At 32.7% G+C, this 25204-nt stretch overlaps 3 protein-coding genes and 1 non-coding gene across 9 annotated transcripts; 1 reads left to right on the top strand and 3 right to left on the bottom strand.

Moving 5' to 3' along the window:
* LOC109325280 (DNA topoisomerase 1 alpha-like) lies at positions 1142-12477 on the bottom strand. Of its 2 annotated transcripts, XM_019557556.1 has the most exons (17): positions 12314-12477; positions 11409-11572; positions 6897-7995; positions 6539-6733; positions 5751-5831; positions 5312-5371; positions 5064-5158; positions 4816-4972; positions 4335-4460; positions 3673-3753; positions 3435-3525; positions 3212-3345; positions 2645-2713; positions 2417-2506; positions 2191-2294; positions 1945-2113; positions 1142-1424 (listed from the first exon to the last, which is right to left on the bottom strand). In XM_019557556.1, exons 2-17 carry the CDS (start codon positions 11528-11530, stop codon positions 1356-1358), a joined length of 2742 nt encoding a protein of 913 aa, XP_019413101.1. In that variant the 5' UTR covers positions 11531-11572; positions 12314-12477; the 3' UTR covers positions 1142-1355. The 2 variants fall into 2 exon arrangements, with proteins under 2 accessions (XP_019413101.1, XP_019413102.1); XM_019557557.1 differs by lacking the exons at positions 11409-11572; positions 12314-12477 and adding an exon at positions 8901-9063 and having other exon boundaries at positions 6897-8159.
* On the bottom strand, positions 13866-18523 carry LOC109363158 (maltose excess protein 1, chloroplastic-like). Its single transcript, XM_019609300.1, has 9 exons — positions 18234-18523; positions 17508-17681; positions 16863-17153; positions 16329-16418; positions 16024-16125; positions 15801-15919; positions 15117-15179; positions 14971-15032; positions 13866-14020 (listed from the first exon to the last, which is right to left on the bottom strand). Exons 1-9 carry the CDS (start codon positions 18438-18440, stop codon positions 13932-13934), a joined length of 1197 nt encoding a protein of 398 aa, XP_019464845.1. The 5' UTR covers positions 18441-18523; the 3' UTR covers positions 13866-13931.
* TRNAT-AGU lies at positions 14821-14894 on the top strand. The gene has a single exon. It is a non-coding gene; the product is annotated as a tRNA-Thr (tRNA).
* LOC109325493 (RNA polymerase sigma factor sigA-like) lies at positions 19698-24383 on the bottom strand. 5 transcript variants are annotated; one of them, XM_019557893.1, is made up of 10 exons: positions 24027-24383; positions 23090-23912; positions 22384-22582; positions 22197-22289; positions 21855-21983; positions 21716-21769; positions 21543-21620; positions 21343-21405; positions 20634-20746; positions 19698-19932 (listed from the first exon to the last, which is right to left on the bottom strand). In XM_019557893.1, exons 2-10 carry the CDS (start codon positions 23824-23826, stop codon positions 19827-19829), a joined length of 1572 nt encoding a protein of 523 aa, XP_019413438.1. In that variant the 5' UTR covers positions 23827-23912; positions 24027-24383; the 3' UTR covers positions 19698-19826. The 5 variants fall into 5 exon arrangements, with proteins under 5 accessions (XP_019413438.1, XP_019413439.1, XP_019413441.1 ...); XM_019557894.1 differs by having other exon boundaries at positions 24135-24383; XM_019557896.1 differs by having other exon boundaries at positions 24189-24383.

Below are 25204 nucleotides of genomic sequence, written 5' to 3'. Positions count from 1 at the left end.
CATCCATCATTTTACAGATTTTAACTATATTAGTAGTGTAATAATTTATCTTAGCAGTATTTCTTTCTCTTATGCTTATTTACACATGTTTGGAATAGTTTATACAACAAGTTTTTCCTTTAGATGATTTATATTGTATCATGTTAATTAAATTTATTTCATATAATATATAGAGGTAGACCCCAACACACAGGAGACTCCTATTTAGGGAGATATGAGGATAGTAAATGTACAAATTTGAACTCACGAATTCCATATTAAGACATTTTTTCGGAGACAGAAACAAGTTTGTTAGTTGCAGACTAAATGTATTCATTTTAATTTGTGACACCCATCTCCTAGCAAAATCCCAAGGAAAATGTATATTGTAGGTGATACATATAAATACATAACATCTCCATTCTGTATTCACCAGGATTAAGCATTCAAGCTCCAAAGGAACCGGTAGCTACTGAACAATACATGTGGATATAAGAACATGTTTTTGCTTATAGGCAAGGTTTTGATGAGGTGATAAATATGATATCATTCGATTCATATAGTCAAACCCAGTTATTGTGATTACGATTTGAAACCCAGTTATTGTGATTACCATTTGATTGTTGTTGTCTATATTTACACAATTTGTTTTTATCATCTTCACTGTAGTCAAGTATAATATACTTACTGTGTTATGCGAGGAATATCCAAAGTGCTTGTTAGTTGAGTTGATAAGTTTTCAGGTAAAATCTATGGAATAAGCTGGTGAGGCAGGCAACTAAAATCTAAATATATTAATATATAATAAGTTAAATTAATGTCTTATTTTTAATTTGACATTGAAAAATTACACAAAAAAACTGGATGAAGCAGATTAAGACAAAGTAGGATTCTAGGCCTTAATGAATTTTAACAAATTCCATTATCTGAAAGACTAATAGACCAACCAATTCAAATCTCTAAGAGGCTTGCAAAATCAAAGCAAATAATCCCTCAGATTTGGATCATGTCATTTTGATTCCTAACATTAACAACAACAATTTGTTTTTCAAAATAAACAAAACCAACAAATATTTCTTGCACCGGGACCAATCACAGAATAAACAAAAATAAAATAAGCAAAAATGAAACTACAAAACTTAAACTCATTTTGCAATGGGTATCATTTTGCAATGGGTATCATTTTGAAATCATATCCATGAATCGTTGGTTGTTCAAACAGAAAACTGGTCAATGGAGAAAGGGGTCACCCCATAAATAGATTAGATGAAATTACAACATCAATTTTCTCTGAATTTGACATAACAGAAAAATATTTTTTTATAGAAAAGAAATGAGTAAAAAAGAAACGTTTTCAAGCCTACATTCCATAGATCTCAGAATCTGAAGTCAGGATCCACATCCATTGCCCAACTAAATTTTTCCAGCAGTGATTTGTTGAAAATCTACATTTCAAACAAAAAATGATATAGATAAGTCACAATAATAGTTAGGATGATATGCAGCCAACATAATTAGCTAAGCTAATAACATATACCTGAAAGCTTATAATAAGCTAAGACCTCGAAACTACGCCGAAAAATTAGTTGATAAGATAATTCAATGTAAAATGACATAAACCCCTAACTCATGTTATACGCTATCTCAAGTAGCTTATCAACTGATCATAGCTTATTTTTAATTAAATAAGCTAGTTCACTAGCTTAAAAGCTACTTGGTGGTTTTACCAAAGACACTCACTCTTATACCAGTCCTTTAGCCCTTTTTATTTTTATGGTAATCACTGTCTATAATTATATAATACAAAATTAATTTATTTTGACAATATACTAATATATATCTTGGATTTCTGGTGGGAAGCAACATGCCTCTTGTCATCAATAGTGATTGTGGTTTTTCTCAGTTGGAAAGAAAAGGGCTAAAGGATATTTGTAACTTGATCTAAACAAGTAAAGAAGCCAGCACCTTTTCAATAGGGACCTCATGCCGCTTGCACCAAGCAACTGTAATCCTAGGGTCAAGGTAGTTTATCTTGGACGTGCCTAATGCCACAGTTTTTAGGTCTTCTTTAGTCTTCATATCACGCTGCATTTTCTCGATTTTTGCATTGGTTTGAGATATCTTTTTCTCTAGTCTGTAGAATATAGAAACCACAATCAAACATCACATTTATAAAGCAAAAGGTTAAAGGTATTAAGAAAGCTATATTACGCTTCAGGATTTAAGTTCCGTTTTGTCTTTCCATCTGAACTCTTTAAAGGGGACTTTCCCTTCTTTGCCCTGTCCAAATCCGTTTTCAGCTCCTTCAAAACAGCCTACAAAAAAAGGTTAAGCAAGCTCCAATTATACGTTCATGGGCCACATGGCCAGTCTACTCTTAAAGTCAAGCATATAGAAATCCAATCCGAGGTTCTTAAATATCAGATATCCTTGTTACCTTAAGTTCATCAATCTTTTCATTTAACTTCGACATTTGTGCACTGTGAGATTTTGAAACAGTGCGTTGATGATTACAAATGATTGCAACCTGTTATGGAAAAGACAAGGCAATAAACGTAAACAACTAAGATGCATGAAAGGAATATCAACAACAACAACCAAGCTGTTAGGTGAGTTCTGCAATATCATTGGTATATAATAAAGCAGTCTTTTGGAGCCAATTTACCTGTTTGTTTGCATGCTGATAAACAACAATCTTTTCTCCAACATCTCCACCTTTAGTTCCCATATTCAGCTGTTATCATATAATCCGAGGAGAATTAAATAAACAAGTCTGCAATCTATAACATGCTACAAGAAATCACCATAAATATATAAGACAATAAATATATGCTTGGGTTGGGTATGCCAATATGTAATTTCCAGGTTGCATTATAAATTCATTAAGTGACATTCTTAGAGTGATTTGTGTTTTTTATATTTGTGCAGAGGATGGTATATGGTTGTATACAAAAGTTATGAAATGACCCTGCACAATACAGAAGTAAATCTAATTGGTGCAGGAACAATGAGTGATGTTGTTGAGAATACATAATTTAATTAAAGATGCATTCCTCTCTAAGATGGCATACTTTCCTGACCTGAAGGGTAGTAACCAATTTTTATGCCAAATTCACAAATCGTTAACAGAAACATAAGACACCAGATAACATAACAGAACATGGCAACTTATCCCACTTCTCTAAAACAAAAAAAAACTGACTTTCAGGTTTTCATTTCAAATCTGTTTTACCATGTCATCCAATGTGATAGATGCATTAAATGTACGGAAGACTTTTGCTGTTAGGCCGGGCATGAGTTCCTTCAGATGTGCATTTAATTTACTTGTATCCAGCATGTCAAAAAGATCATCACCAGGGCCTTTTTCTGAAAATTAAGAAAAAATGAACACTTAAGAACTCCAGTCTCATACTAGAAAGTAGAAACATACAAAGAATAAGGCACCATTTCCCCACCTTTTTGGAACTTTAAAATTGCATTATAAACAGGAAGCTCAACCTCAACTGTATTTTCATACTTGATTGAATCTTTACCAAGGAAGTTGAACTGCATTGAAACAGAAAGGAAACATGGTCAGTAATAAGTTATATAGTATGGAAGAAGCAATTATACAAGAGATTATCCCATGAAGGACTTAAAAAATCATCAACTCTGACCAAAATACACACTGAAAAAAATTAGAAACACCAATACCTTCAACTTGTTGGGGGCTTCTCTTGTTACATTCTCTACTTTTAATGTGCAACAACCAACAGTATCAGCTTCATCATCATCCTGAGAAAATGCAATTGAGAAATAACTAAGTTTGCACTGAAAATATCATCGTGAAAGAGTGTTGAAAATATAAACTACATCCATGCACTTTATTAATTAGTATTCATGTATTTTCTAGGTTCATGGTATTTTTCCAATGCATGCAGGATGCATCTATACATTCAAGAACTAATAATTTCTAGGAGTTATAGTTTCAATGCATGTGCTTAGGTTTATTGTATCACATGCATCATATGACATCAAAAGCACACCTATAAATACCCATGTACTAGTGATATTGTAATCAGCTTAATCAATTGGAGCAATTCAAGCAACTTAAGCAATTCACTACACTTTTGTCTATTCTCTCTTTTCCTTTTCCTATCTAAAAACCCATCAATTTAACAATTTGATCAGTAAAAATGAAGGTACTTGTCTGACAATGTCAGCAACCAAAAACACCAGGAAAAGTATATAAATTCATAGGATATACTTTTATTGACTGATATGATTACATGATTTAATGTATACTATACTATTCCAGTTTAATTGTCAAAACCAACTTTTAGAGCAAATTTTGATTATATATACAGACATCTTACCTTCTCATTGCCAGCCCTCAGAGCTAGTTTATCAATAAGATACGTAGCAACAGCTATCTGCTGCTTTGTGATATCTTTACTTGTAAAATCTTTTGTGTATGCAGCCCTAATGTTCTCTATATAATCCTGCACCAAGATAACAAGAGCTACAGCAATTAAAAATTATTATAAATACCATAAAAAATATGAGTAAATTACGCTGACACTCCTTCAAGTTTAGCTTAATTACATTCATCACCGCTCTTCTTTAAAACTTTACATTTACCTCCCAAAGGGGAGGTCAGTGTAATCACACTTACCTTCCCTGCAGGGGTGCAATGTGTAATGAATGCATGCAAATTAGGGTGATTTATGTAGGTGTCAAAAAGAAGGGTACTATGTGTAATTTCACTAAAACTAAGTAGATGACAATATAATTCACTCAAAAAACGTCTGTGAGAAACACAGAATTCTTGAAAGCTGAGAGAAAACATGAAAGCACCTTCAACATCCTAGCTTTCTCGTACTTTTCCTTGTCGCTTTGTCCCTTCAAGGAACTACTAGCTGCCAGAAACACATATTTGAATAACTTTGGATTGATAGGGTCGCTCCAGTACGCTAACCATGTAACTGTATTGTCATGTCTTATCTCCTTCCATCTGCCAAGGGTACATGTGACACGCCTCAATTAAAAATGAACAACGTCGGCTTTCAACTTGGTAGAGTAAAATATATTTGAAAAAATCAGACCTTTCACCAGGAATAGGACATTCAGGAACCGGGGCATCCTTTCCAATATTAATGACGATATCCCTTGGACAAATGCGTCTTTTCAATTTTCCCATCTAATAAATAAATTTCAGTCAATGAGTAAATATTATTAACCGTAAAAAAGGTGGTTAAATTTCTGAAGAACCAGCCACTATATTTGAAACCATTATATCTGAAAATATACATGATTGCATGTTTTTAGTTCCAGTAATAGCTATAATAACAACCTTGGGATGCTCTCCACGGCCTCGGAACAATCCTGGTGGTTCAACTCTAAAATTTCCAACCTAAAATGGATATTGAAAAATATTAGCCATGAGTTTATGTTTCCAAGTAATAAAAATTGAAATTAGTACCTCACATTATTAGGATAATATGTAAAACAGTAAAAAAAAAAAATCAAATGTAGAAAGGCCATAAAATTAAATTGTGAGAAAACTCCCCTAAAAGCAACCATTTTCTGACAGTTGTAAGGAACACAAAAACACATTTCTACTGAAAGAATGATATAAGCAACCACCAAGAATTCAGCAGAAAAAGTTATCACTAAGGCTGAAGTGGAAACTTTACTCACAAGAAAAATGAAAATCAAATTACAAGTTACACCCTCCAACTATAGATACATTTGAGTACAAGGAGAGAGAATAGAGAAAGCCAAGATTAAACCTTCTCTTTAACACCGTCGACAATAGCCCACATGAATTTCTCCTCCTGTTTCATTTTCTCCTCCTTCAGGGCCTTCTTCTCCTGCATAAAAAGAATATAAAAAGTGTAAATACTAATAAACAATGATGACCTCTTTGGTAAAGTCAGTACAAACATGAGAACAAAGTTGGTGTATTTATATATTTCACTTCAAGACTCTGCTTCATTGACTGATAATCTTGTTGTGGGAATTCTGCTTGGTCCTCTCAACTACCCCATGTAGGGAAGGTGGACAGTGAGGTGTTTATTCCCCTTCTAGGGTACACACATTTTTAATAAGGCATCTAGTACACAAACACACACAAAATCCCAACAAGAGATTAAAAAAACAAAAGCATCACAAGGTAGTGCACAGTTTTAACTCATATAAAATGGCCTAGATTCTTCTATATTGCCTTCTGAAAGTTGTTAACAGATAGACAAACTTCTAATATGTATTTTATAAAATCAATGGCATCTGTAATATGATAAATGACATGTATCATAGACAAAATCCACCAAAAGCATACATTGTCTGGGGAAGGCTCAAAAATGATTTTATATCTAACAGCAGGCAGCACTCAGTTATCAGGATTCAGGACAACACAACTATACCAGCAAAAGTCAAAATTATATCTCATGTCAACAAATATCTGCTTACGCATATTGGAAGTAAACCTAAATTCCACTTACAAATAAAAAAGAATCCGGTAATGTATCAATTTCTATTTCTGTCAAATAAATTTATGCATAACAAGTTACCAACTTACTTCTGTAGTAATTTGTTTCTTCTTTTCCTTTTCACTTTGGTACCAGTCATAGATTGGAGTGAAGTCACAATCTTTCAAGTTGTGAATTACATGATTTCTTCCTAGCAACTTACGCCAGTCATTCCAAAAATTCTCTTTGAACTTATCTTTCTGCATGTAATCTGTATCTCGCATGACTGCATACATTGTAGCAACCTGTAAAATAATTCAATGTTGATAATTAGAAACTCCAAGGACGGAAATTAAAATTAGAGAAATGTTAGAAGCACTTCAGTAACCCCAAATCATTAAAAAGGGAACAAGAGCAACCAGTCACCAAAAATCTTAAAAAAGCATGGTCCTCAGAGATAAAACCCACCTCCTCTTGCTCAGGAGTCAAATCAACCGGTTTCCCCTTATAGAGCATCTTTATCCCATGGGGCTGGTAAAGAGGAGGAAAAATGACACCATTGTGAACCAAAGTAGTCCATTTTTTCTGTCCATCGCCAGAACCAGGAAGAAATTTCATAGATTTGGAATAATCTGAACCCTTGCCTGATTTTTTTAACTTCTTTGGCTGTTTCTTAAAAGATGTTTTACCAGCCTTGTTAACTTTAGTAACCTTTGCCAAATTCTTCTTTATCGAAGATGATTTATCAGCTGATGTAGCCGCCTTCTTATTTATGGAAGATGATTTATCAGCTGATGTAGCTGACTTCTTTATTCTCTGGGAAATAGGAATATCATCATCATCATCATCCACCTTCGGCTCACATTTCATAGACACTTGTTTAGTTTTGATTGATGCAGCTGGATCTGAGACCTTGGACTTCTTAGCTTGAGAGTGCACAGAATTACTGTTATCTAGTGGTCTCTTAGCTGGCACTGTAGATGGTTTTTCCTGTTTAATGCTAGCACTAGAACCATTTTGCCGTTCTTTCTGAACTTTTGAAATAAGCTTCTTCTCATCAGGGTCATCATAGTTACCACTAGATGTTCCGACATTAGAATTCCGGAATAATTTTGCAGACAAAGGGATATCATCGTCGTCATCAGAGTCTTGATAAGATTTCTTAACAACAACCGGGGTTGCTTTGTTATCATTGTTAGAATTCACCTTCAACCTAGCACTTAATGGTTTATTATCCTCCTCGTCTTCTGAATCTTCAGCATAATCCTTAGTACAATGTTTGATAAATTTTGTTTCCCCCTTAATATTAATGGACGCTTTTTGTTCCGGAACAGACTTCGGTTTATCATTTAGTGAATGTGATCTTGAATTTGCTACAGGCAACTTAACAGATGCAGGATTGACAAGTGAATTGGACGCTTTAGTGTTTCCTACAGAAGATTTCATGACTGATGCCTTAGCAGATGGGACAACATCACCCTTCGGGGTGATAGAAGATTGGCCATTTGAAGAAGGCACTTTCGAACTCTGTCTATTTGACTGTCCATCAAGACTATTAGAAGTTGACTTCGTCAATTCTGAATGCAATTGTTTTTTCTTGGACGACGTGTATCGTTTAAAAGTGACAGGCCCGTCGTCATCACCAAAATCATGTGGTAAACTCGTTTTATCGTTAGTCTCGACAGCCATTGTCCAACTATGGAAGTGTTGGTATGTACATCACATAGAAATCTGGGCAAAAAACAAGAAGTTTCCATTAAGAAATCTCTATAGAACAATCATCAAGCACTACATTAAAATTTGAAATCAAACTTACAATGTCGACACAAATACAATATCATTTATACAGCACTATAGAGCAAGAGTTTCAGCTTTCAACTACAAGAAAAGGGAAAACAACCTCATCCATTCTAAAATTCATGACTATATTGTTGGCAATGAAGCTAAACAAAATGAGTAAATTACACTTTCAGTGATTAAACATGTAATATCTATTTCTCAAGGACTAAAGTGACTATTTACTCAGAATAAACTTATTTAACCCTTCACTCCACTGAAAATATGAAAACTCGTCTCGTCACTTTAAATTCAATTTTCAAACATCTGAAAATATCGAATTTTAAAAAAAAATACAAAAAATCCATTAATGATGACGTGTGCATTGAGGATATCACATAAAGAACCAAATCAACTAGGCAATTTAAGAATAATAGATATTATTCATTTTTAACTATGTTCATAATGAATCCATTCGACGAAGCTGTTAAAAGGTTATTCTGTATAATAACTGAGTTTAAGCAAACACAAAAGACTGAATTTCAAAATATGATGTTGTCATGTGCATAAAGCATTGTTATGTGAATAGGTTAAAAGGAACAATAAGAAATAGTGAAATAAAGAAAGATCGAGTAACGAAATAAAGGAAATAAAGAATTGGAGGAAAAAGGAGAGAAATAAAATTAGAAAGATTACCGGAAAAGGTGTAAATGGTGAGAGAAGATGCAGCTGAGTGATGAATGAGGAGAAGGTGAAGTAGGTGAGAGAGAGAGAGAGAGAGAGAGAGAGAGAGAGAAAATAGAGAGAAAGGGAATGGAATGAAGCGAGTTAGGGTGAGTTGTGTTGTTTTAACTCGTCCAAATTGGGAACGATGCCAAAAACATCAAAAATAGATGCTTACTTATGCTCGGGTTATATAACCCGTTTTAGTTATTCATTTTCAATTGGGCCTCACCCTAAACCCATTCAACCCAAATTCTAATTCTATTTTTCTCATACACTTGTATTTGAAGTAATTTCTTTCAAAATTTGTAATTGTTCTTCTCAACGAGTGTCGTTCTCAATAATCAAACGTTTATTATATTAAAAGTGATATAAAATTATAAATGTTTTGAAATTTATTAAATTTAAGATAAGATTATTTACAGACTCAATTATCTTCTTATACTCCTTATAGATGAATCATTAGTTTATAAAATAGAAAACTAATTTTTTGATTAATTAATGAGAAAGTGTTAATAAGCACAATAGCATGCTAGTATTATTACTATCATAAATTAATGACCTCTATTTATTCAAGCCTCCATTATCATTTAAATTATTAAGTAATTAACTTATAACCCACCAGAGTTTCAATATGATATGAGGATTTTATTAAATATATATAAATTCACCAAACTCAAGATTTTAAAAAATAAAATTAAGAGGAAATATATATTTTGGTCTCTTAAAATTTATATGTATACTAATATGGTTTCTCAATAATTGAAAAATTCAATATTATCTCCAAAAAGATCAATTTTGGATCAAATTAGTTAAGTCATCAAATATGCTAAAAAAACTAATTTGACTCTCATTTGATATTTTTTTTACAGTTATTTTTAAAAAAAAATTTGAGATCAAATTAATACAAGTTAAAATTTTGAGGACCAAAATATGTATTTAATATAAAATAAAAAATACAGTTTTAACTTCCAACCAAAGTTCACACTCTTCTTCTTTGTCTTCAACTTTTCATCTCAATACCTTAGTCATATTAACTTTCTAAAAAGCTGCACCACTTCACATTTAACCGATCAATGTAAAATTTGAATTGAAGTTGTTGTGAGATAAGTGACATAAAACTTTCTAGTTCTCCCATTCCTTTTCATTTTTCTTCTTCTTTTGGAAGAAGAGGTATATAACTCCTAATTCCTAGGCAATGTTTTCACTGTCACCACAAAAGGAAGAAAACAAAATAGAACAGGCTGGCACATAATGTACACATGTAATGTACATACAACCCTCATATATTGTCATCTATTACAACACAACAACAACAAAGTCTTAATTCTAACCGATAGAGTCGACTCATCTATAACAGTAACAAAGTCTTAATTCTAACGGGTAGAGTCGACTCGTCTATCACGATAGTATGAGATAAATTTTACTAGAATACATTTTTTAAAAATAAGAATAATTCAGTTAAGTTATTCTAAAAAAGACAACTCTAATTAATAAAAATAGAAAGCAAAACAATTAAGATTATGAGTTTTAACATTACAATTATGTCACTGAATTATATAGTTTGAACTTCAATGCAACATTTCAAGCTTTATCTTTGCGATCCAGAAACCAAGTTGTGTATAGAATCCAAAGGTGATTTGTAACCATGTATGACACTGTCTCTCCACAATGTCACTCCTATCACAAGGAAAATAAATATCACACTGGGCAAAAAGGTTCAACAATTTAGTATACAGTGTTCAATTGATGAATTAACATATACCCAACTTCATTGTTGTTGATTGAGAATATTAACCAAAAAGAAAAACTAATTTAAGAAACTCTTAGGTCCATTATTTGTCATCATGCCACAGACAATTATTTTAAATATATATATATATTCTATACTATCAAATATCAATATATCATATTTTTGTGGAATATATGTGTGGCTATGTTTCTAACAAATATAGCTATTTTAAAGTTATTTCATAAACAACATTGTTGCACTTGCACAAGACAACAACAATCCAATCTTTAGTCTACTAGGTGGGGTCGGCAAATCGAACGACACCACAATATTCTATTATATCATACATATTTATTGACAAAAACATTTATCTCTAAGTCTTTCTTTATCATTGTTCCTATATTTTTTTCTTAGTCTGCATTTTTCCTTTAAGAATAGGTCTAACTTCCATCTGACATACTCTCCTTATGAGGCTTCTTCAATCTCCTCCACACATGTCCAAACTACCTAAGACGCGATTCTACCATATTTGCTACAATAGGATTAGAAGTTGCTCTAACTATCTCCCTAATGCAATCATCTCTAATCCTATTTTATCTAGTGTGTCCACTCATCCTGTGCAACATTATAATTTATGTAACATGAAGTCTATTCTATTGTCATTTTATCGTTCAACATTCAGTTCTATTTAACATCTTATAGTTGTGCGGTAAAACTTTTTTCTAAGCTTGAGTAGCATCTTCAGTGACTTCGTCAATTCTGAATGCAATTGTTTTTTCTTGGACGACGTGTATCGTTTAAAAGTGACAGGCCCGTCGTCATCACCAAAATCATGTGGTAAACTCGTTTTATCGTTAGTCTCGACAGCCATTGTCCAACTATGGAAGTGTTGGTATGTACATCACATAGAAATCTGGGCAAAAAACAAGAAGTTTCCATTAAGAAATCTCTATAGAACAATCATCAAGCACTACATTAAAATTTGAAATCAAACTTACAATGTCGACACAAATACAATATCATTTATACAGCACTATAGAGCAAGAGTTTCAGCTTTCAACTACAAGAAAAGGGAAAACAACCTCATCCATTCTAAAATTCATGACTATATTGTTGGCAATGAAGCTAAACAAAATGAGTAAATTACACTTTCAGTGATTAAACATGTAATATCTATTTCTCAAGGACTAAAGTGACTATTTACTCAGAATAAACTTATTTAACCCTTCACTCCACTGAAAATATGAAAACTCGTCTCGTCACTTTAAATTCAATTTTCAAACATCTGAAAATATCGAATTTTAAAAAAAAATACAAAAAATCCATTAATGATGACGTGTGCATTGAGGATATCACATAAAGAACCAAATCAACTAGGCAATTTAAGAATAATAGATATTATTCATTTTTAACTATGTTCATAATGAATCCATTCGACGAAGCTGTTAAAAGGTTATTCTGTATAATAACTGAGTTTAAGCAAACACAAAAGACTGAATTTCAAAATATGATGTTGTCATGTGCATAAAGCATTGTTATGTGAATAGGTTAAAAGGAACAATAAGAAATAGTGAAATAAAGAAAGATCGAGTAACGAAATAAAGGAAATAAAGAATTGGAGGAAAAAGGAGAGAAATAAAATTAGAAAGATTACCGGAAAAGGTGTAAATGGTGAGAGAAGATGCAGCTGAGTGATGAATGAGGAGAAGGTGAAGTAGGTGAGAGAGAGAGAGAGAGAGAGAGAGAGAGAGAGAAAATAGAGAGAAAGGGAATGGAATGAAGCGAGTTAGGGTGAGTTGTGTTGTTTTAACTCGTCCAAATTGGGAACGATGCCAAAAACATCAAAAATAGATGCTTACTTATGCTCGGGTTATATAACCCGTTTTAGTTATTCATTTTCAATTGGGCCTCACCCTAAACCCATTCAACCCAAATTCTAATTCTATTTTTCTCATACACTTGTATTTGAAGTAATTTCTTTCAAAATTTGTAATTGTTCTTCTCAACGAGTGTCGTTCTCAATAATCAAACGTTTATTATATTAAAAGTGATATAAAATTATAAATGTTTTGAAATTTATTAAATTTAAGATAAGATTATTTACAGACTCAATTATCTTCTTATACTCCTTATAGATGAATCATTAGTTTATAAAATAGAAAACTAATTTTTTGATTAATTAATGAGAAAGTGTTAATAAGCACAATAGCATGCTAGTATTATTACTATCATAAATTAATGACCTCTATTTATTCAAGCCTCCATTATCATTTAAATTATTAAGTAATTAACTTATAACCCACCAGAGTTTCAATATGATATGAGGATTTTATTAAATATATATAAATTCACCAAACTCAAGATTTTAAAAAATAAAATTAAGAGGAAATATATATTTTGGTCTCTTAAAATTTATATGTATACTAATATGGTTTCTCAATAATTGAAAAATTCAATATTATCTCCAAAAAGATCAATTTTGGATCAAATTAGTTAAGTCATCAAATATGCTAAAAAAACTAATTTGACTCTCATTTGATATTTTTTTTACAGTTATTTTTAAAAAAAAATTTGAGATCAAATTAATACAAGTTAAAATTTTGAGGACCAAAATATGTATTTAATATAAAATAAAAAATACAGTTTTAACTTCCAACCAAAGTTCACACTCTTCTTCTTTGTCTTCAACTTTTCATCTCAATACCTTAGTCATATTAACTTTCTAAAAAGCTGCACCACTTCACATTTAACCGATCAATGTAAAATTTGAATTGAAGTTGTTGTGAGATAAGTGACATAAAACTTTCTAGTTCTCCCATTCCTTTTCATTTTTCTTCTTCTTTTGGAAGAAGAGGTATATAACTCCTAATTCCTAGGCAATGTTTTCACTGTCACCACAAAAGGAAGAAAACAAAATAGAACAGGCTGGCACATAATGTACACATGTAATGTACATACAACCCTCATATATTGTCATCTATTACAACACAACAACAACAAAGTCTTAATTCTAACCGATAGAGTCGACTCATCTATAACAGTAACAAAGTCTTAATTCTAACGGGTAGAGTCGACTCGTCTATCACGATAGTATGAGATAAATTTTACTAGAATACATTTTTTAAAAATAAGAATAATTCAGTTAAGTTATTCTAAAAAAGACAACTCTAATTAATAAAAATAGAAAGCAAAACAATTAAGATTATGAGTTTTAACATTACAATTATGTCACTGAATTATATAGTTTGAACTTCAATGCAACATTTCAAGCTTTATCTTTGCGATCCAGAAACCAAGTTGTGTATAGAATCCAAAGGTGATTTGTAACCATGTATGACACTGTCTCTCCACAATGTCACTCCTATCACAAGGAAAATAAATATCACACTGGGCAAAAAGGTTCAACAATTTAGTATACAGTGTTCAATTGATGAATTAACATATACCCAACTTCATTGTTGTTGATTGAGAATATTAACCAAAAAGAAAAACTAATTTAAGAAACTCTTAGGTCCATTATTTGTCATCATGCCACAGACAATTATTTTAAATATATATATATATTCTATACTATCAAATATCAATATATCATATTTTTGTGGAATATATGTGTGGCTATGTTTCTAACAAATATAGCTATTTTAAAGTTATTTCATAAACAACATTGTTGCACTTGCACAAGACAACAACAATCCAATCTTTAGTCTACTAGGTGGGGTCGGCAAATCGAACGACACCACAATATTCTATTATATCATACATATTTATTGACAAAAACATTTATCTCTAAGTCTTTCTTTATCATTGTTCCTATATTTTTTTCTTAGTCTGCATTTTTCCTTTAAGAATAGGTCTAACTTCCATCTGACATACTCTCCTTATGAGGCTTCTTCAATCTCCTCCACACATGTCCAAACTACCTAAGACGCGATTCTACCATATTTGCTACAATAGGATTAGAAGTTGCTCTAACTATCTCCCTAATGCAATCATCTCTAATCCTATTTTATCTAGTGTGTCCACTCATCCTGTGCAACATTATAATTTATGTAACATGAAGTCTATTCTATTGTCATTTTATCGTTCAACATTCAGTTCTATTTAACATCTTATAGTTGTGCGGTAAAACTTTTTTCTAAGCTTGAGTAGCATCTTCAGGCAGCTCTCGTAGCTCAGTTGGTTAGAGCACCCGTTTAGTAAGCGGGAGGTCTTGAGTTCAACTCTCAATGAGAGCATTTCAGTTTATTTTTTCATGCACCTGTATTATGAATCGATATTATTACATTCCAATTCGGCAAAAATATTACGTACCTATCCATGAAACTAAACCCACAGTTGCTGCCAAGAAGAATTCATTGCTGATAATGTTTAAACTGGAAGAAAAGCAGCAATATTAGTTTACAGCTGAATTTACATTTTGCTCAAGAGAGTAAAGAACTGGACTGAGATCAACTTACAAGCGCAGGCATGCAATATTCCCATAACCATAGAAAAGGGTAGCCCATGTTGAACCAGTGAACCTACAATCACAGATCATTAAGCTGATATCAATTTCATATGCAAAACAACTCCCGAAACGGCATATAAAAATGAAAAAAGCGTAAGCAATAGATATCAGTGACATGCATTCAATAAATTTCACTAAAGTGATTAGAAACAGAGCAAATAAAATTAGCATTATAGAGAAACATGCAAAGTAAGATTTACATTAAACCACCACATATGAATGAAGCAATTTGAGCAAAATGTTTACTGGTACACATCATTTTCTACATCTCACCCAGTAACAGATTTTGTTCATAGGTACTGTTAACAGGGTTTGATGATACCATCTTTTAACAAAGTCGTGAAAAACTATTCGCAAAATTTATAATCTAAGCTTGGTAATGGTTTTGTCTAATCGATGCCATTACTGGGTATGAGTTGATAACCTTTTGTAGATACTAACAGTTTTAACAGTATTTGACAATGAGTGAGTTGTAGGAAAAAGATGTGAAAAATGAGGTGTACAAATAACATTACACACGCAATCTTCATAAAAGTAACAAAGATGGCAACCTGTTTACATTCGCTTACAGTATGAAGGATGTGATATATGTGCTACAGTAGAACATGTGAGTCAAGAGAAGAAAGGGAATTACCACATGAAATCACGAACCAAGAGAGCACGTGGGAGCAGAAGTCCATTTCCAATCATAGCAAGCAATATGGAAAAAGCTGACAAACCTTTCATGTTCTCGGGGTTGAGATAATTTGTCCACTAGAGAATAAGAAAAAGGTCAAAACTCGTAATAAAAACTGTAGAGGCAGAATATGAATCACACTGCTCTTGAGCAAGAAAAAACTCTCATATATGAAGTATACCATTTGAGAAATTGGCATCCACATGAAGAGTAATGTAGCTGTCCATCCTGATATTCCTCCAATAAATTTGACACCTTCCTCAGAAAGTTTTCCACTTCTCGCCTGCAAGTTTTAGAAGCAGTCACAATAATTCGAGGTGGAAAGACAAATTACTGTTTAGAAGGTACACTTGGGGGCATGGTACCCATATGGACTAGGTTTGTGTACTGCACACGAACCTTTTAGGAATAACCATGCAACCTGGATTAAGTTTTTTGGATTTGAGACATAATGAATGATAACCCAAAGGAAATAAGATTAATTACCATGGTAACAGCCAACACAGCTATCACAAAAGCGGTCGCCCCAGGTAAGATGCTGTTAGGTATATATGGGACAAATGTAGACCACATTATCTGTATCCGGATAGAAAATTAGACAATCTGAGATAAGCAGTAAACATACAAAAAAAATTGCTCTCTCCGTCCCATTATAACCGTCGCTTTAGCATAACACATACAGATTGAATGTGTTGATCACCAATGTAAAGTGATGTATTTTGACTAAACTATCCCTAACAACTATACTCACCATTATCACACTTTATTTAATGCAATAAGGTCAAAAGGAGAGAAATTTTTTAATACAAACCTTGATTTCCTAAAGTGACAAAAAATATGAAAAAATTAAAAATGCTAAGGTGACGATTAAAATGGGATGGAAGGAGCATATGTGTGTGCTCACGCACTTGAAAAGACATGACACGCACAAACTTGAACAGGTGCAAGTGAATTGGTGTATGCTTGGGTCAGTACTTCAAGCATTATTAATTCTATGCGGGAGAAGGAAAGCAGTATTACTTGGGGAAGCACTGCTAAACCCCCAACGGTAATGAAATCTTCCCAGAAGCGCCAGATTCCAGCATTTAGTAAACCAAAGTAATTCAAGAAATTCAGAACAACACCTGAAACCACAACAACTGAAGTTGCTAAAAAATAAGGCAAAGGCATGGTTTCGGCCAATGCCAGCTGAACTATGACCACATATGTCGAAACTACACCCAATGTCTGCACCACCATTGCTTCCTTCTCTTTCTTCTTGGCGAAGTATGAAAGTAGTGACAGGTTTCCAAGCAAGCTAGTAAGCATTCCCTGCATTGACATTCATGTCATTAACCACCTTAGGTTATAAGCACAATATTCCATTGAAAGAATTAAGTAAAGTACAGAAACAAATAACAACTGAATTTATACATTTTGAAATTCAAATTCTATAGCATAACTATGAAGAAATATTAAAACCTCATTCTTTCAGATAAGTAAAGTGAATTTGCACAAGCTTTTGGAACAACAACTCTCATTCAAATTAAGTAAAAACATTATGACAGTCAATTAGTCACATTCATATTAAACAAGTTCAGAAATTTACTCATACTTAAGCAATTATAGTCATATAACAGAAATAGAAAATGTTCTCAAATTTTATAACTTTGAGCAATGCCTTACTAGCCACGGGACCGCGAAGAGAGCTGTGTTATTTCCTGCCATAAGATTTCGAGCATTAAGTAGAATTTGTGGCATTTGTAGTAACAGAAATGGAATATTGGCAGCTGCAGAGAATTTTGCTGTAAGAGAATCCCATTGCTGGTAGCTTTCATTTCTCCCAACTTTAACTGATCCCTTCAAACAATGCCCAAATTTAATCCCAAATCAGACACACAACAATACAACAAATCAAACTAAGATTTTGTTATATGACAAAAAATCAATAAATCTTCTATCCATAATCCCATATCATCAAAATTCAAGAATCATGAAAGTTTATATATTTCGAATTTCCAACAATCATCACATATGCAAAGTTTTACAAAATCAACTTGAACTTCATAAATCATAAAACTTTGAAATTGGTTGCTCCATGTGTACGCTCAAATAGCAAAATACCACCCACATTTAGTGCCACTCAGTGTGCCGATTGGTGGAAAAAAGTATATTTAAGTTAAAATTTAATTTTTAAGCAGTTTTCTGACCGATCACAACGTCATGACAGATGAAGTGACACTCGTTATTTTTTATAACAAAATTTTCAAAGTGTCATGCACATCAAATAAGGTAGAAATTAAGGTGATGGTGTTGTGTTCGATCCATGACATGAACATTTAGCACAAGTCACTAGATTCAATTAAATGGAATAATGATGAAGTGGCAATGAAATGAAGATGGAAAATGTACCTTGAGAGGGTCATTGGAATCAAGAGCATTGATAGTGAAATTGGGTCTTCCACGTATAGGGAAAGAAGAATAAGAATTGAGAAGAAAAATTGGATTTTGATGGGTTCGTAGTAAAGAAGGGTATTTAAGATGTGTGATATGATTATTGAAATGAAAAGGGTTTTGATTGAGAATAAGAAGAGGAGAGTTAAGAGAGAACTTAGCCATGTTCAATGATTGTATGAAATGTTGTTGTTTGCATCAATTGAAAGGTTTCTATTTATATATTATATATTATTATTATTATTATTATTGTGATTTTTCATTTATGAAGAAGAAGAAGAGTGTGTGAGGAAAGAGCTGAAGTAAGAGAATAGGGAGTGGTGATTGGGCGGTGACAGATATGTGAATCTCGAGCAATGACACGTGGATCTTCATGTCCATCCTTCTATACATTTTTATAGTAAGTGTCAGTCACACAAGGATTTAAATCAATCAAACTTCATCGAATAATATACGAATATTAATCTCGATTAAGTGTCAATCATCCGATTCATAACACTTCACAATAATTTCTAACAAAATGCATGTGCTATTGTATTATCTATTTATTAATGTTTTAACCCTAATTTCAAAATTTGGTGGATCATTTTAGTTATTTTTTATTTCTTTAATAAAAAATGGGTAAGCATAACAAATTTGGGAGTTTAGTTATTTAATGATTTATTTGACTCTTCCCATCTATACTTCACAGTTCCCACGCTACAAATCTACCATCTCAGTCCCACCGTGCATCCCACGGCATTATTTTTTAATATATATCCTAGTATCAGGAGATAACTTATCTCATCCAATCTGTAAAAAATGTGACCTGTATGCTATTTTGTTTATTTTTAAAAATAATTTTATAGAAAATAATGAAACATGACACATATCATAATTTCACTGGTAGAAGGAGATAACTTATCTCTTTATACCAAAAGATACTTCATTCCGTTTTTAATAATAGATTTCAAGAGAAGTACACATAATATTGTTCCATTTCTCACCCTTGTACAAACTTTGATTTCATTACATTGGGTATTGCGTGGACCGGTGAATGTAATGTTTCCAAGAAAAAGGTGTTGAGTTATCACGTAACCACTACAAAATGTTATATAAATTACCTCAATAATATAATATTTATGTATATCATTCATTATTTATTTGAGTTAATTTTTTAAATAGACAATAATGATTATATAAGAATGATGGATGATATAGTAATATTATAAAAACTCATACATCGTTAGTGCATACGTTTTTCCTCATCTTTTAATCAAGTTGACTTTTTAATTTATATGAAATGTAAGAGAAGATATTTGCTTGGGATGCAAAGGATATGACTAATATGTTGGCTTATACTTTTTCCCTAATTTGACAATGATCACAAACATGAAGAGGTAAAATCAATATCTAGTTAAAGACCAAATTGAGATCCAAAGATTTATACATAAACATATTGATAAAACAGATTTATTCCACAAGACAATATTTGCATGAGTTTACATATTTCCTTTTTCTGTGTATATATACATTTTAACATGTCTCTTATGATAACTCAAGTCTAATCTTTCAATTCAATAGCATGGCCTCCATGTCTTTCTTCCTTGCAGCATGTTTTAGTTTCTCCAATGCAACAAGTCCAACTTGTCTTACTCTTTCTCTTGACAACCCTATCCTGCACAAATAACACTACAAGAGTCATAAAACAGATCCTGTCCAACCTAAGAGCGGGTAGCTAATGCGTTCCGTGACCCCGGGATGCCGAAGGCCACATTGAATACAAGAGATGGGGGAAGGGATATAAGAAGTGCTAAAGAGAAACATGGAACATTATTCTACTTGGGTTTTGTTTGGTGCAACTAGCTAATAAGGTAGTCGAAAGCTAAGTTCGATAATTGAATCATAACTGTTTGTTAATAAGATTAGTTGATAAGCTACCTTATAGGTATAAAATGACACAAGCTCTAGCTTATAAGCCATAAGCTACCTAAAGTACCTTATCAAATAAGAATTCATAAGCTTGTAGTTTATTGAAACAGTCCATTTTTACCAAATATTAACATGTATCTTATTTTGTTGTCAGATTATTGAAATAAACTAGTTAACTAGCTGATAAACTACTAGGTGGTGATATCGGTGCAGCTAGAGTGACACTTCGAAGTTTCGTATCAGCTCAATGTATAAGGTAAAGTTGATGAAATATTTTGCATTCCTTGGCATCTTATTTGGAAATGTGATTGCCCAATAGGGGATGTAAAAACAATTGTGGGCATCACATTAGTAAAAAAAGGAGAAAATGTAGATGTTTTTACATTCATGTGAATTCGTGATATGAAATTGAGAAAAGGAGTAACAGGAAATGATGGTTGAACTTACCGTTTACTAATGTCCTCCCACGTAAGACATTCTTTTTCCAATCCATAATAAAGACGGATAATTTCTCTTTCTCGTTCCACAAGGGTCACATTAATGAGTTTGTTCACTTCATCCTGTGATTGTTTAGAGATGGAATTAAACTCTATGAAAGTTTGGAGTATAAATACTGCACTAAGAAAGCCACGAAACGAGATGGAAAAAACAAAAGAGCTATTATTTTGCAGGATGACACTTATACTGCATTCATCTTTAGTGGGATACGGGGAGATAGATCACTAGATGTACACAGTCGGAGGACCTTACAAGGCAAACAACCTTACAAGATTCGTCTTTGCAGTTGAATGTCAAGGTAAACAACCTTACGAATCTCAAGGTCACAAGGTAAACAACCTTACAGTTGCGTTACACCATTCGCAGCTCACTCTCTTTTACAATAGAAGAACATTTAATGAAATCTGTAATTCTAGATTAATAGCACTTGAATATTAATTTACCATGCTTATATATTGTCCTAGTGTTTCCACATTGTATGATATCTACTAATTGTCCAATGACATTAAATCAATCTATATATACTTCAAATGCGATCAACATAGACAACATGAAAGGATAACAGTCGTTTAAACAATATCCTTTGTTGGTCAACAACCAAATATCTATGCCTAGCAATACGGTTAGTAAAGTTTCATACAGAAAGTTTCCTGAATACCTTTAGCGCCCATTCATCTACTCCATTCCACGGGATATTCTCAACGTGGCTATCTGCAATATACTGTGAGTGGAAAGAGAAAATTTATGAGACAGATAATAGTATTTGGACGGAAAAAAGAAAGCAATAGGCAAAGAAGAAGAAAGAAGATCTAAGGATCTTCCTTGATGAACTTGTAGAAAATTTGTATAAACACTTACACTATGATGAGTTTCTCCGGGAAGACCATTCAAAGAGGGGAATGGTTCCCTGTCAAGTGAGATAACTTTATTGATTGCCTGCGAACATGTGCATTTACACGGTGAGCAAAGAAATAAAAGGATATTACATCACATTTATGAAAGGACCATGTAATTCTCAATGGTTTTGTTACCTGAGTAGCATTTTTAACTTTCTTTTGAGACATATTAAGGCTTTTCGCAATCCTCTGCAAAAAACAACGGAACCGTTTAGTCAATTCTAATGATACTTCGGAGTTCTGAAGTATTTGATAGAAAATGGGGTTGACTTACATCAATGGTTGGAGTAATGCCTTTCTCTTCTAGTCTAAACTTTGCGTTGCGGATCAAAGATATCCTCTCATGCAAATGAGTAGGCAATCTTAATGTTCTTGAATTCTCAACTAAAGCTCTTGAAACACCCTGTCAGCAAAGAAAACATGGTTCATGTTGGTTTCTATATATTTTAACAAAGTTCTCATACGCTGCCCTTGTTTTCATATATTTTAACAGTATAATTTGGTTGAACTTGAATCTTATGAAGTTACTGTTTTAAAGAACAACAATGGTATCTAACTATATAAGTTACCATATAAAAAATCATGTCATGAAAATTTCATAATAGGCAAGCCTCACCTGACGTATCCACCAATAAACATAAGTTGAAATCTTGAACCCTTTAGACGAATCAAACTTCTCGATCCCACGAAGTAGTCCAATCAAGCCACCCTGGAGAGAAAATAGGACGAGTCTTTCACAACGGAGGAAGAAAAAAAAAGCTAGTTAAATGTGAAGTTCAAACAGAAATGTCTATATGATTCACCTGAACAAGGTCAGCCATTTCAGCACCCAGGTTAACATATCTTTGAGCAATAGACATGACTAAGCGAACATTGCTCATAGTCAACCTTTCTCTAGCCAAAGAGCACTCTATCATTTTTGCTCGTAGTTCAGAACGAGAAATCTTCAGGGAAGTTGCAAGTTGGTCATCTGAGGGTTCACATCCTAGCCTTTCCTTCAGTCTACAACTCACATAAAAAGTTCAGAATTCAGAAAGAGTGAACATCAACCCCATAAGGACACAATTATCTTCGACATAAAAGCAGAACCAAAGGAAGTCAAGTTACAACGTTATTTGGTACATTTGACGAAGATTGTCAATGTGGTTGTAGCAATATAAATGGCAAACATTCTGTTAAATCTTCTTGATTAGTGTCAATGATTTACCTTTTTCATCATCGTCAAACAGGCTAGAACCTGCCATGCCATCTTTACAAATCATTGCTAGATACGCTCGTTCCCTCCAATTCAGATTGTTGGATTAAAAAATGTGATCACTCAAGTTTAAAACTTAAGCAACAAACCATCATTTTAAGTGAACTAGAGATTCTTTAACATGATGCAATGTTTCGAGAAAGAAACCTCGAACATTTACAGTTGCCAAATAATTAAGCTAACAAGCAAACTATAAAATGGATAGATTCTATACCATATTAGTGAATCATAGGATCAACAAAATATGCAAATACCTGCATTTGTGCTCATCTAAGGAAAGCCCAACTTTAATTTTCTCTGATAGGTTCACAACTTCTGCATGAGAGAGCAATTCCTCACTTACTACTCCTTTCACATAACCCTTCAACCGGTTTTGAAGCAGCTCAGGACTGATTATGGACCTCAACTGCATACAAGGTTGTATCATTGCTGAGCCGGTTTTACCGGGAGTCTTCCTCTTAGTACTCATTCTTCTTTGCCTTGCAGACACACCAGAACTAGTCACCTTTACTTTCCTACGGCTTTTTTCTCTTCTCGATTTCTCACTTAACACTCCCTTCTCAAACGAAAGGTCCCATTGCTTTTCCAGCATTGACTTCTGCAGCAAAAGAAGTGCATCCACAGAATAACCTATGTCAGAACATTCCACCTCTAACTCATTAGAATTATTATATCCCTCAAACCATTGATCTGCAATAGTTGGGGCATCAACAACATGCTCCTTAAGAGCCTTGATGGACTGAATCTGCTTCTCATTGTTGCATGTTGGAAAACTCGGCGTGTAATTTGATGTCTTCTTAGCAATTATAACAGGTTTTGTTTGAGCAACCTGATAGTGTGCTGATCCAAAATCACTTCCATAGAAAAGTTTTTCTGTAATATCAGAGTAATGGTAAGATGAACTCAAGAGCCTCTTTCCTCCATTAAGTCCAATCACAGCAGCAATAGCCATTGTAATATCCCTTCCTATCCACTTTGTATAATTAATCATAAAAATCTCTTATTACACCAATGCTTCTTAAGTCTTAAAACCTTGTCCACTTTTCAGAAACTTCCCAAGTTGTTGTTGCTAAACATCTGATAAACCAAACAATAATAAAATTAATAATTTTATAACAATGAATTAGTAAGAATTTCCATGGAAATAATATAAAAAACAAGCCTGCAGCAGATAAAACTGGAAGTACCCACATGAAGAACAGCACAAACATGAATTGGGTTTCAACCAAAGTTCCAAACTTTGATGAAAAAAATATTAAAACTGCTAAGATATAAAATGGTGCATGGTGTGTAGTGTACCTGAAAAAATTGCAATTTGGACAATGATGATTGTTCCACAAAGTATAACTCAACTAATTTAGAATCAGGTAGAGTTGCACATTGGAAAAGACTTACTTACAAAACTGTTGGTGTAGAAGCACATAAGTTAAGGTTGTTGCAATGTTCGATTATTTTTTTAAGTAGTTTTTATGCTTTTTATTTATTATGAATATTCATATAGAGTGGAGAGAGAAAATGCACTATTTTACTTGGTTGAGAGAAAGAAAAGAGAAAAGAGAGAGGAAAAATGAGAAGATAGAGGTGTGGAAAGGAGAGACATGATTCGTTGGAACTTGGAACAGATAGTGGGACCAAGCTTTTAGTGGTGTATGATGCATTGTCTTCACTGCCTTCTTCATTTCTTATCGATGAGTGTCTCATTCCTGGTTCGAGACGAATCACATACTGACATATTAAATAAAACACAAAAATTAAAAATAAAAAGTAACATTATGATTATTCTAATACAATGAATGAGATATTATTATGGACGAGTATGGATGCAAATCCTTAAAAAACTAAAAGAAATCTAACATATAATAACACATCTATCTTATAAGTATAATAAAATAACATATTTGTCATTAAAAATATGAAGAATTTGAAGTATTTGTTTCTCCATTAATGGAGAGGATTCGTGTTCATTATGGACATATGATCTTCCTACGAGTTTGCCTTGTATTCTACATTATTTTTGATTGACTATCTTCAGACCATATCTTGGTTCTACATTTCAGTGAATGTTATAGCTAATATATTTACATATTATATAGAAGTATACATATAAACTATGGCAAGTTATAGTATAAATTATGTTCACACGTTTTTAGTGTTTGAAGGATGAAATTTTGCTCCAAATGGTTATGCTAACAAGCTCTTATTTAACAAATGCAAAATGATGAATTTAGTCTTTAAAAATCAATTTAATATTGTTTAGTATGAAAAAAAACATCTCTCTTCCAAACAAATATTTCCTTTCTTGAACAATATTCTTAGAACACTTGTTAGCATCTTCAATTTCAAAATATAAATACTCAAGCGTCATATGA

This window comes from Lupinus angustifolius, chromosome LG13 (assembly GCF_001865875.1).
Source record: "Lupinus angustifolius cultivar Tanjil chromosome LG13, LupAngTanjil_v1.0, whole genome shotgun sequence".
Lineage (NCBI taxonomy): Eukaryota > Viridiplantae > Streptophyta > Magnoliopsida > Fabales > Fabaceae > Lupinus > Lupinus angustifolius.
Note: the sequence above shows the minus strand (reverse complement) of the source record. Positions and strands in the feature narration are given on the sequence as shown.

Excerpts from the sequence above, each read along its gene's own strand:
- LOC109325280 (XM_019557556.1), bottom strand. The coding sequence starts at position 11,530 with ATGGCTGTCGAGACTAACGATAAAACGAGTTTACCACATGATTTTGGT. Across the intron at positions 7,996-11,408 it reads TTGCATTCAGAATTGACGAA|GTCAACTTCTAATAGTCTTG; the intron begins GTCACTGAAGAT and ends AGAATTGACGAA. Across the intron at positions 5,159-5,311 it reads GCCGTGGAGAGCATCCCAAG|ATGGGAAAATTGAAAAGACG; the intron begins GTTGTTATTATA and ends TTTATTTATTAG.
- LOC109363158 (XM_019609300.1), bottom strand. The coding sequence starts at position 18,440 with ATGGCTAAGTTCTCTCTTAACTCTCCTCTTCTTATTCTCAATCAAAAC. Across the intron at positions 17,682-18,233 it reads ATTCCAATGACCCTCTCAAG|GGATCAGTTAAAGTTGGGAG; the intron begins GTACATTTTCCA and ends CATTGTTTGAAG. Across the intron at positions 15,033-15,116 it reads AATATTGCATGCCTGCGCTT|TTTAAACATTATCAGCAATG; the intron begins GTAAGTTGATCT and ends CTTTTCTTCCAG.
- LOC109325493 (XM_019557893.1), bottom strand. The coding sequence starts at position 23,826 with ATGATTAATTATACAAAGTGGATAGGAAGGGATATTACAATGGCTATT. Across the intron at positions 21,770-21,854 it reads GCATTACTCCAACCATTGAT|AGGATTGCGAAAAGCCTTAA; the intron begins GTAAGTCAACCC and ends TGTTTTTTGCAG. Across the intron at positions 21,621-21,715 it reads AAGTTAAAAATGCTACTCAG|GCAATCAATAAAGTTATCTC; the intron begins GTAACAAAACCA and ends ACATGTTCGCAG.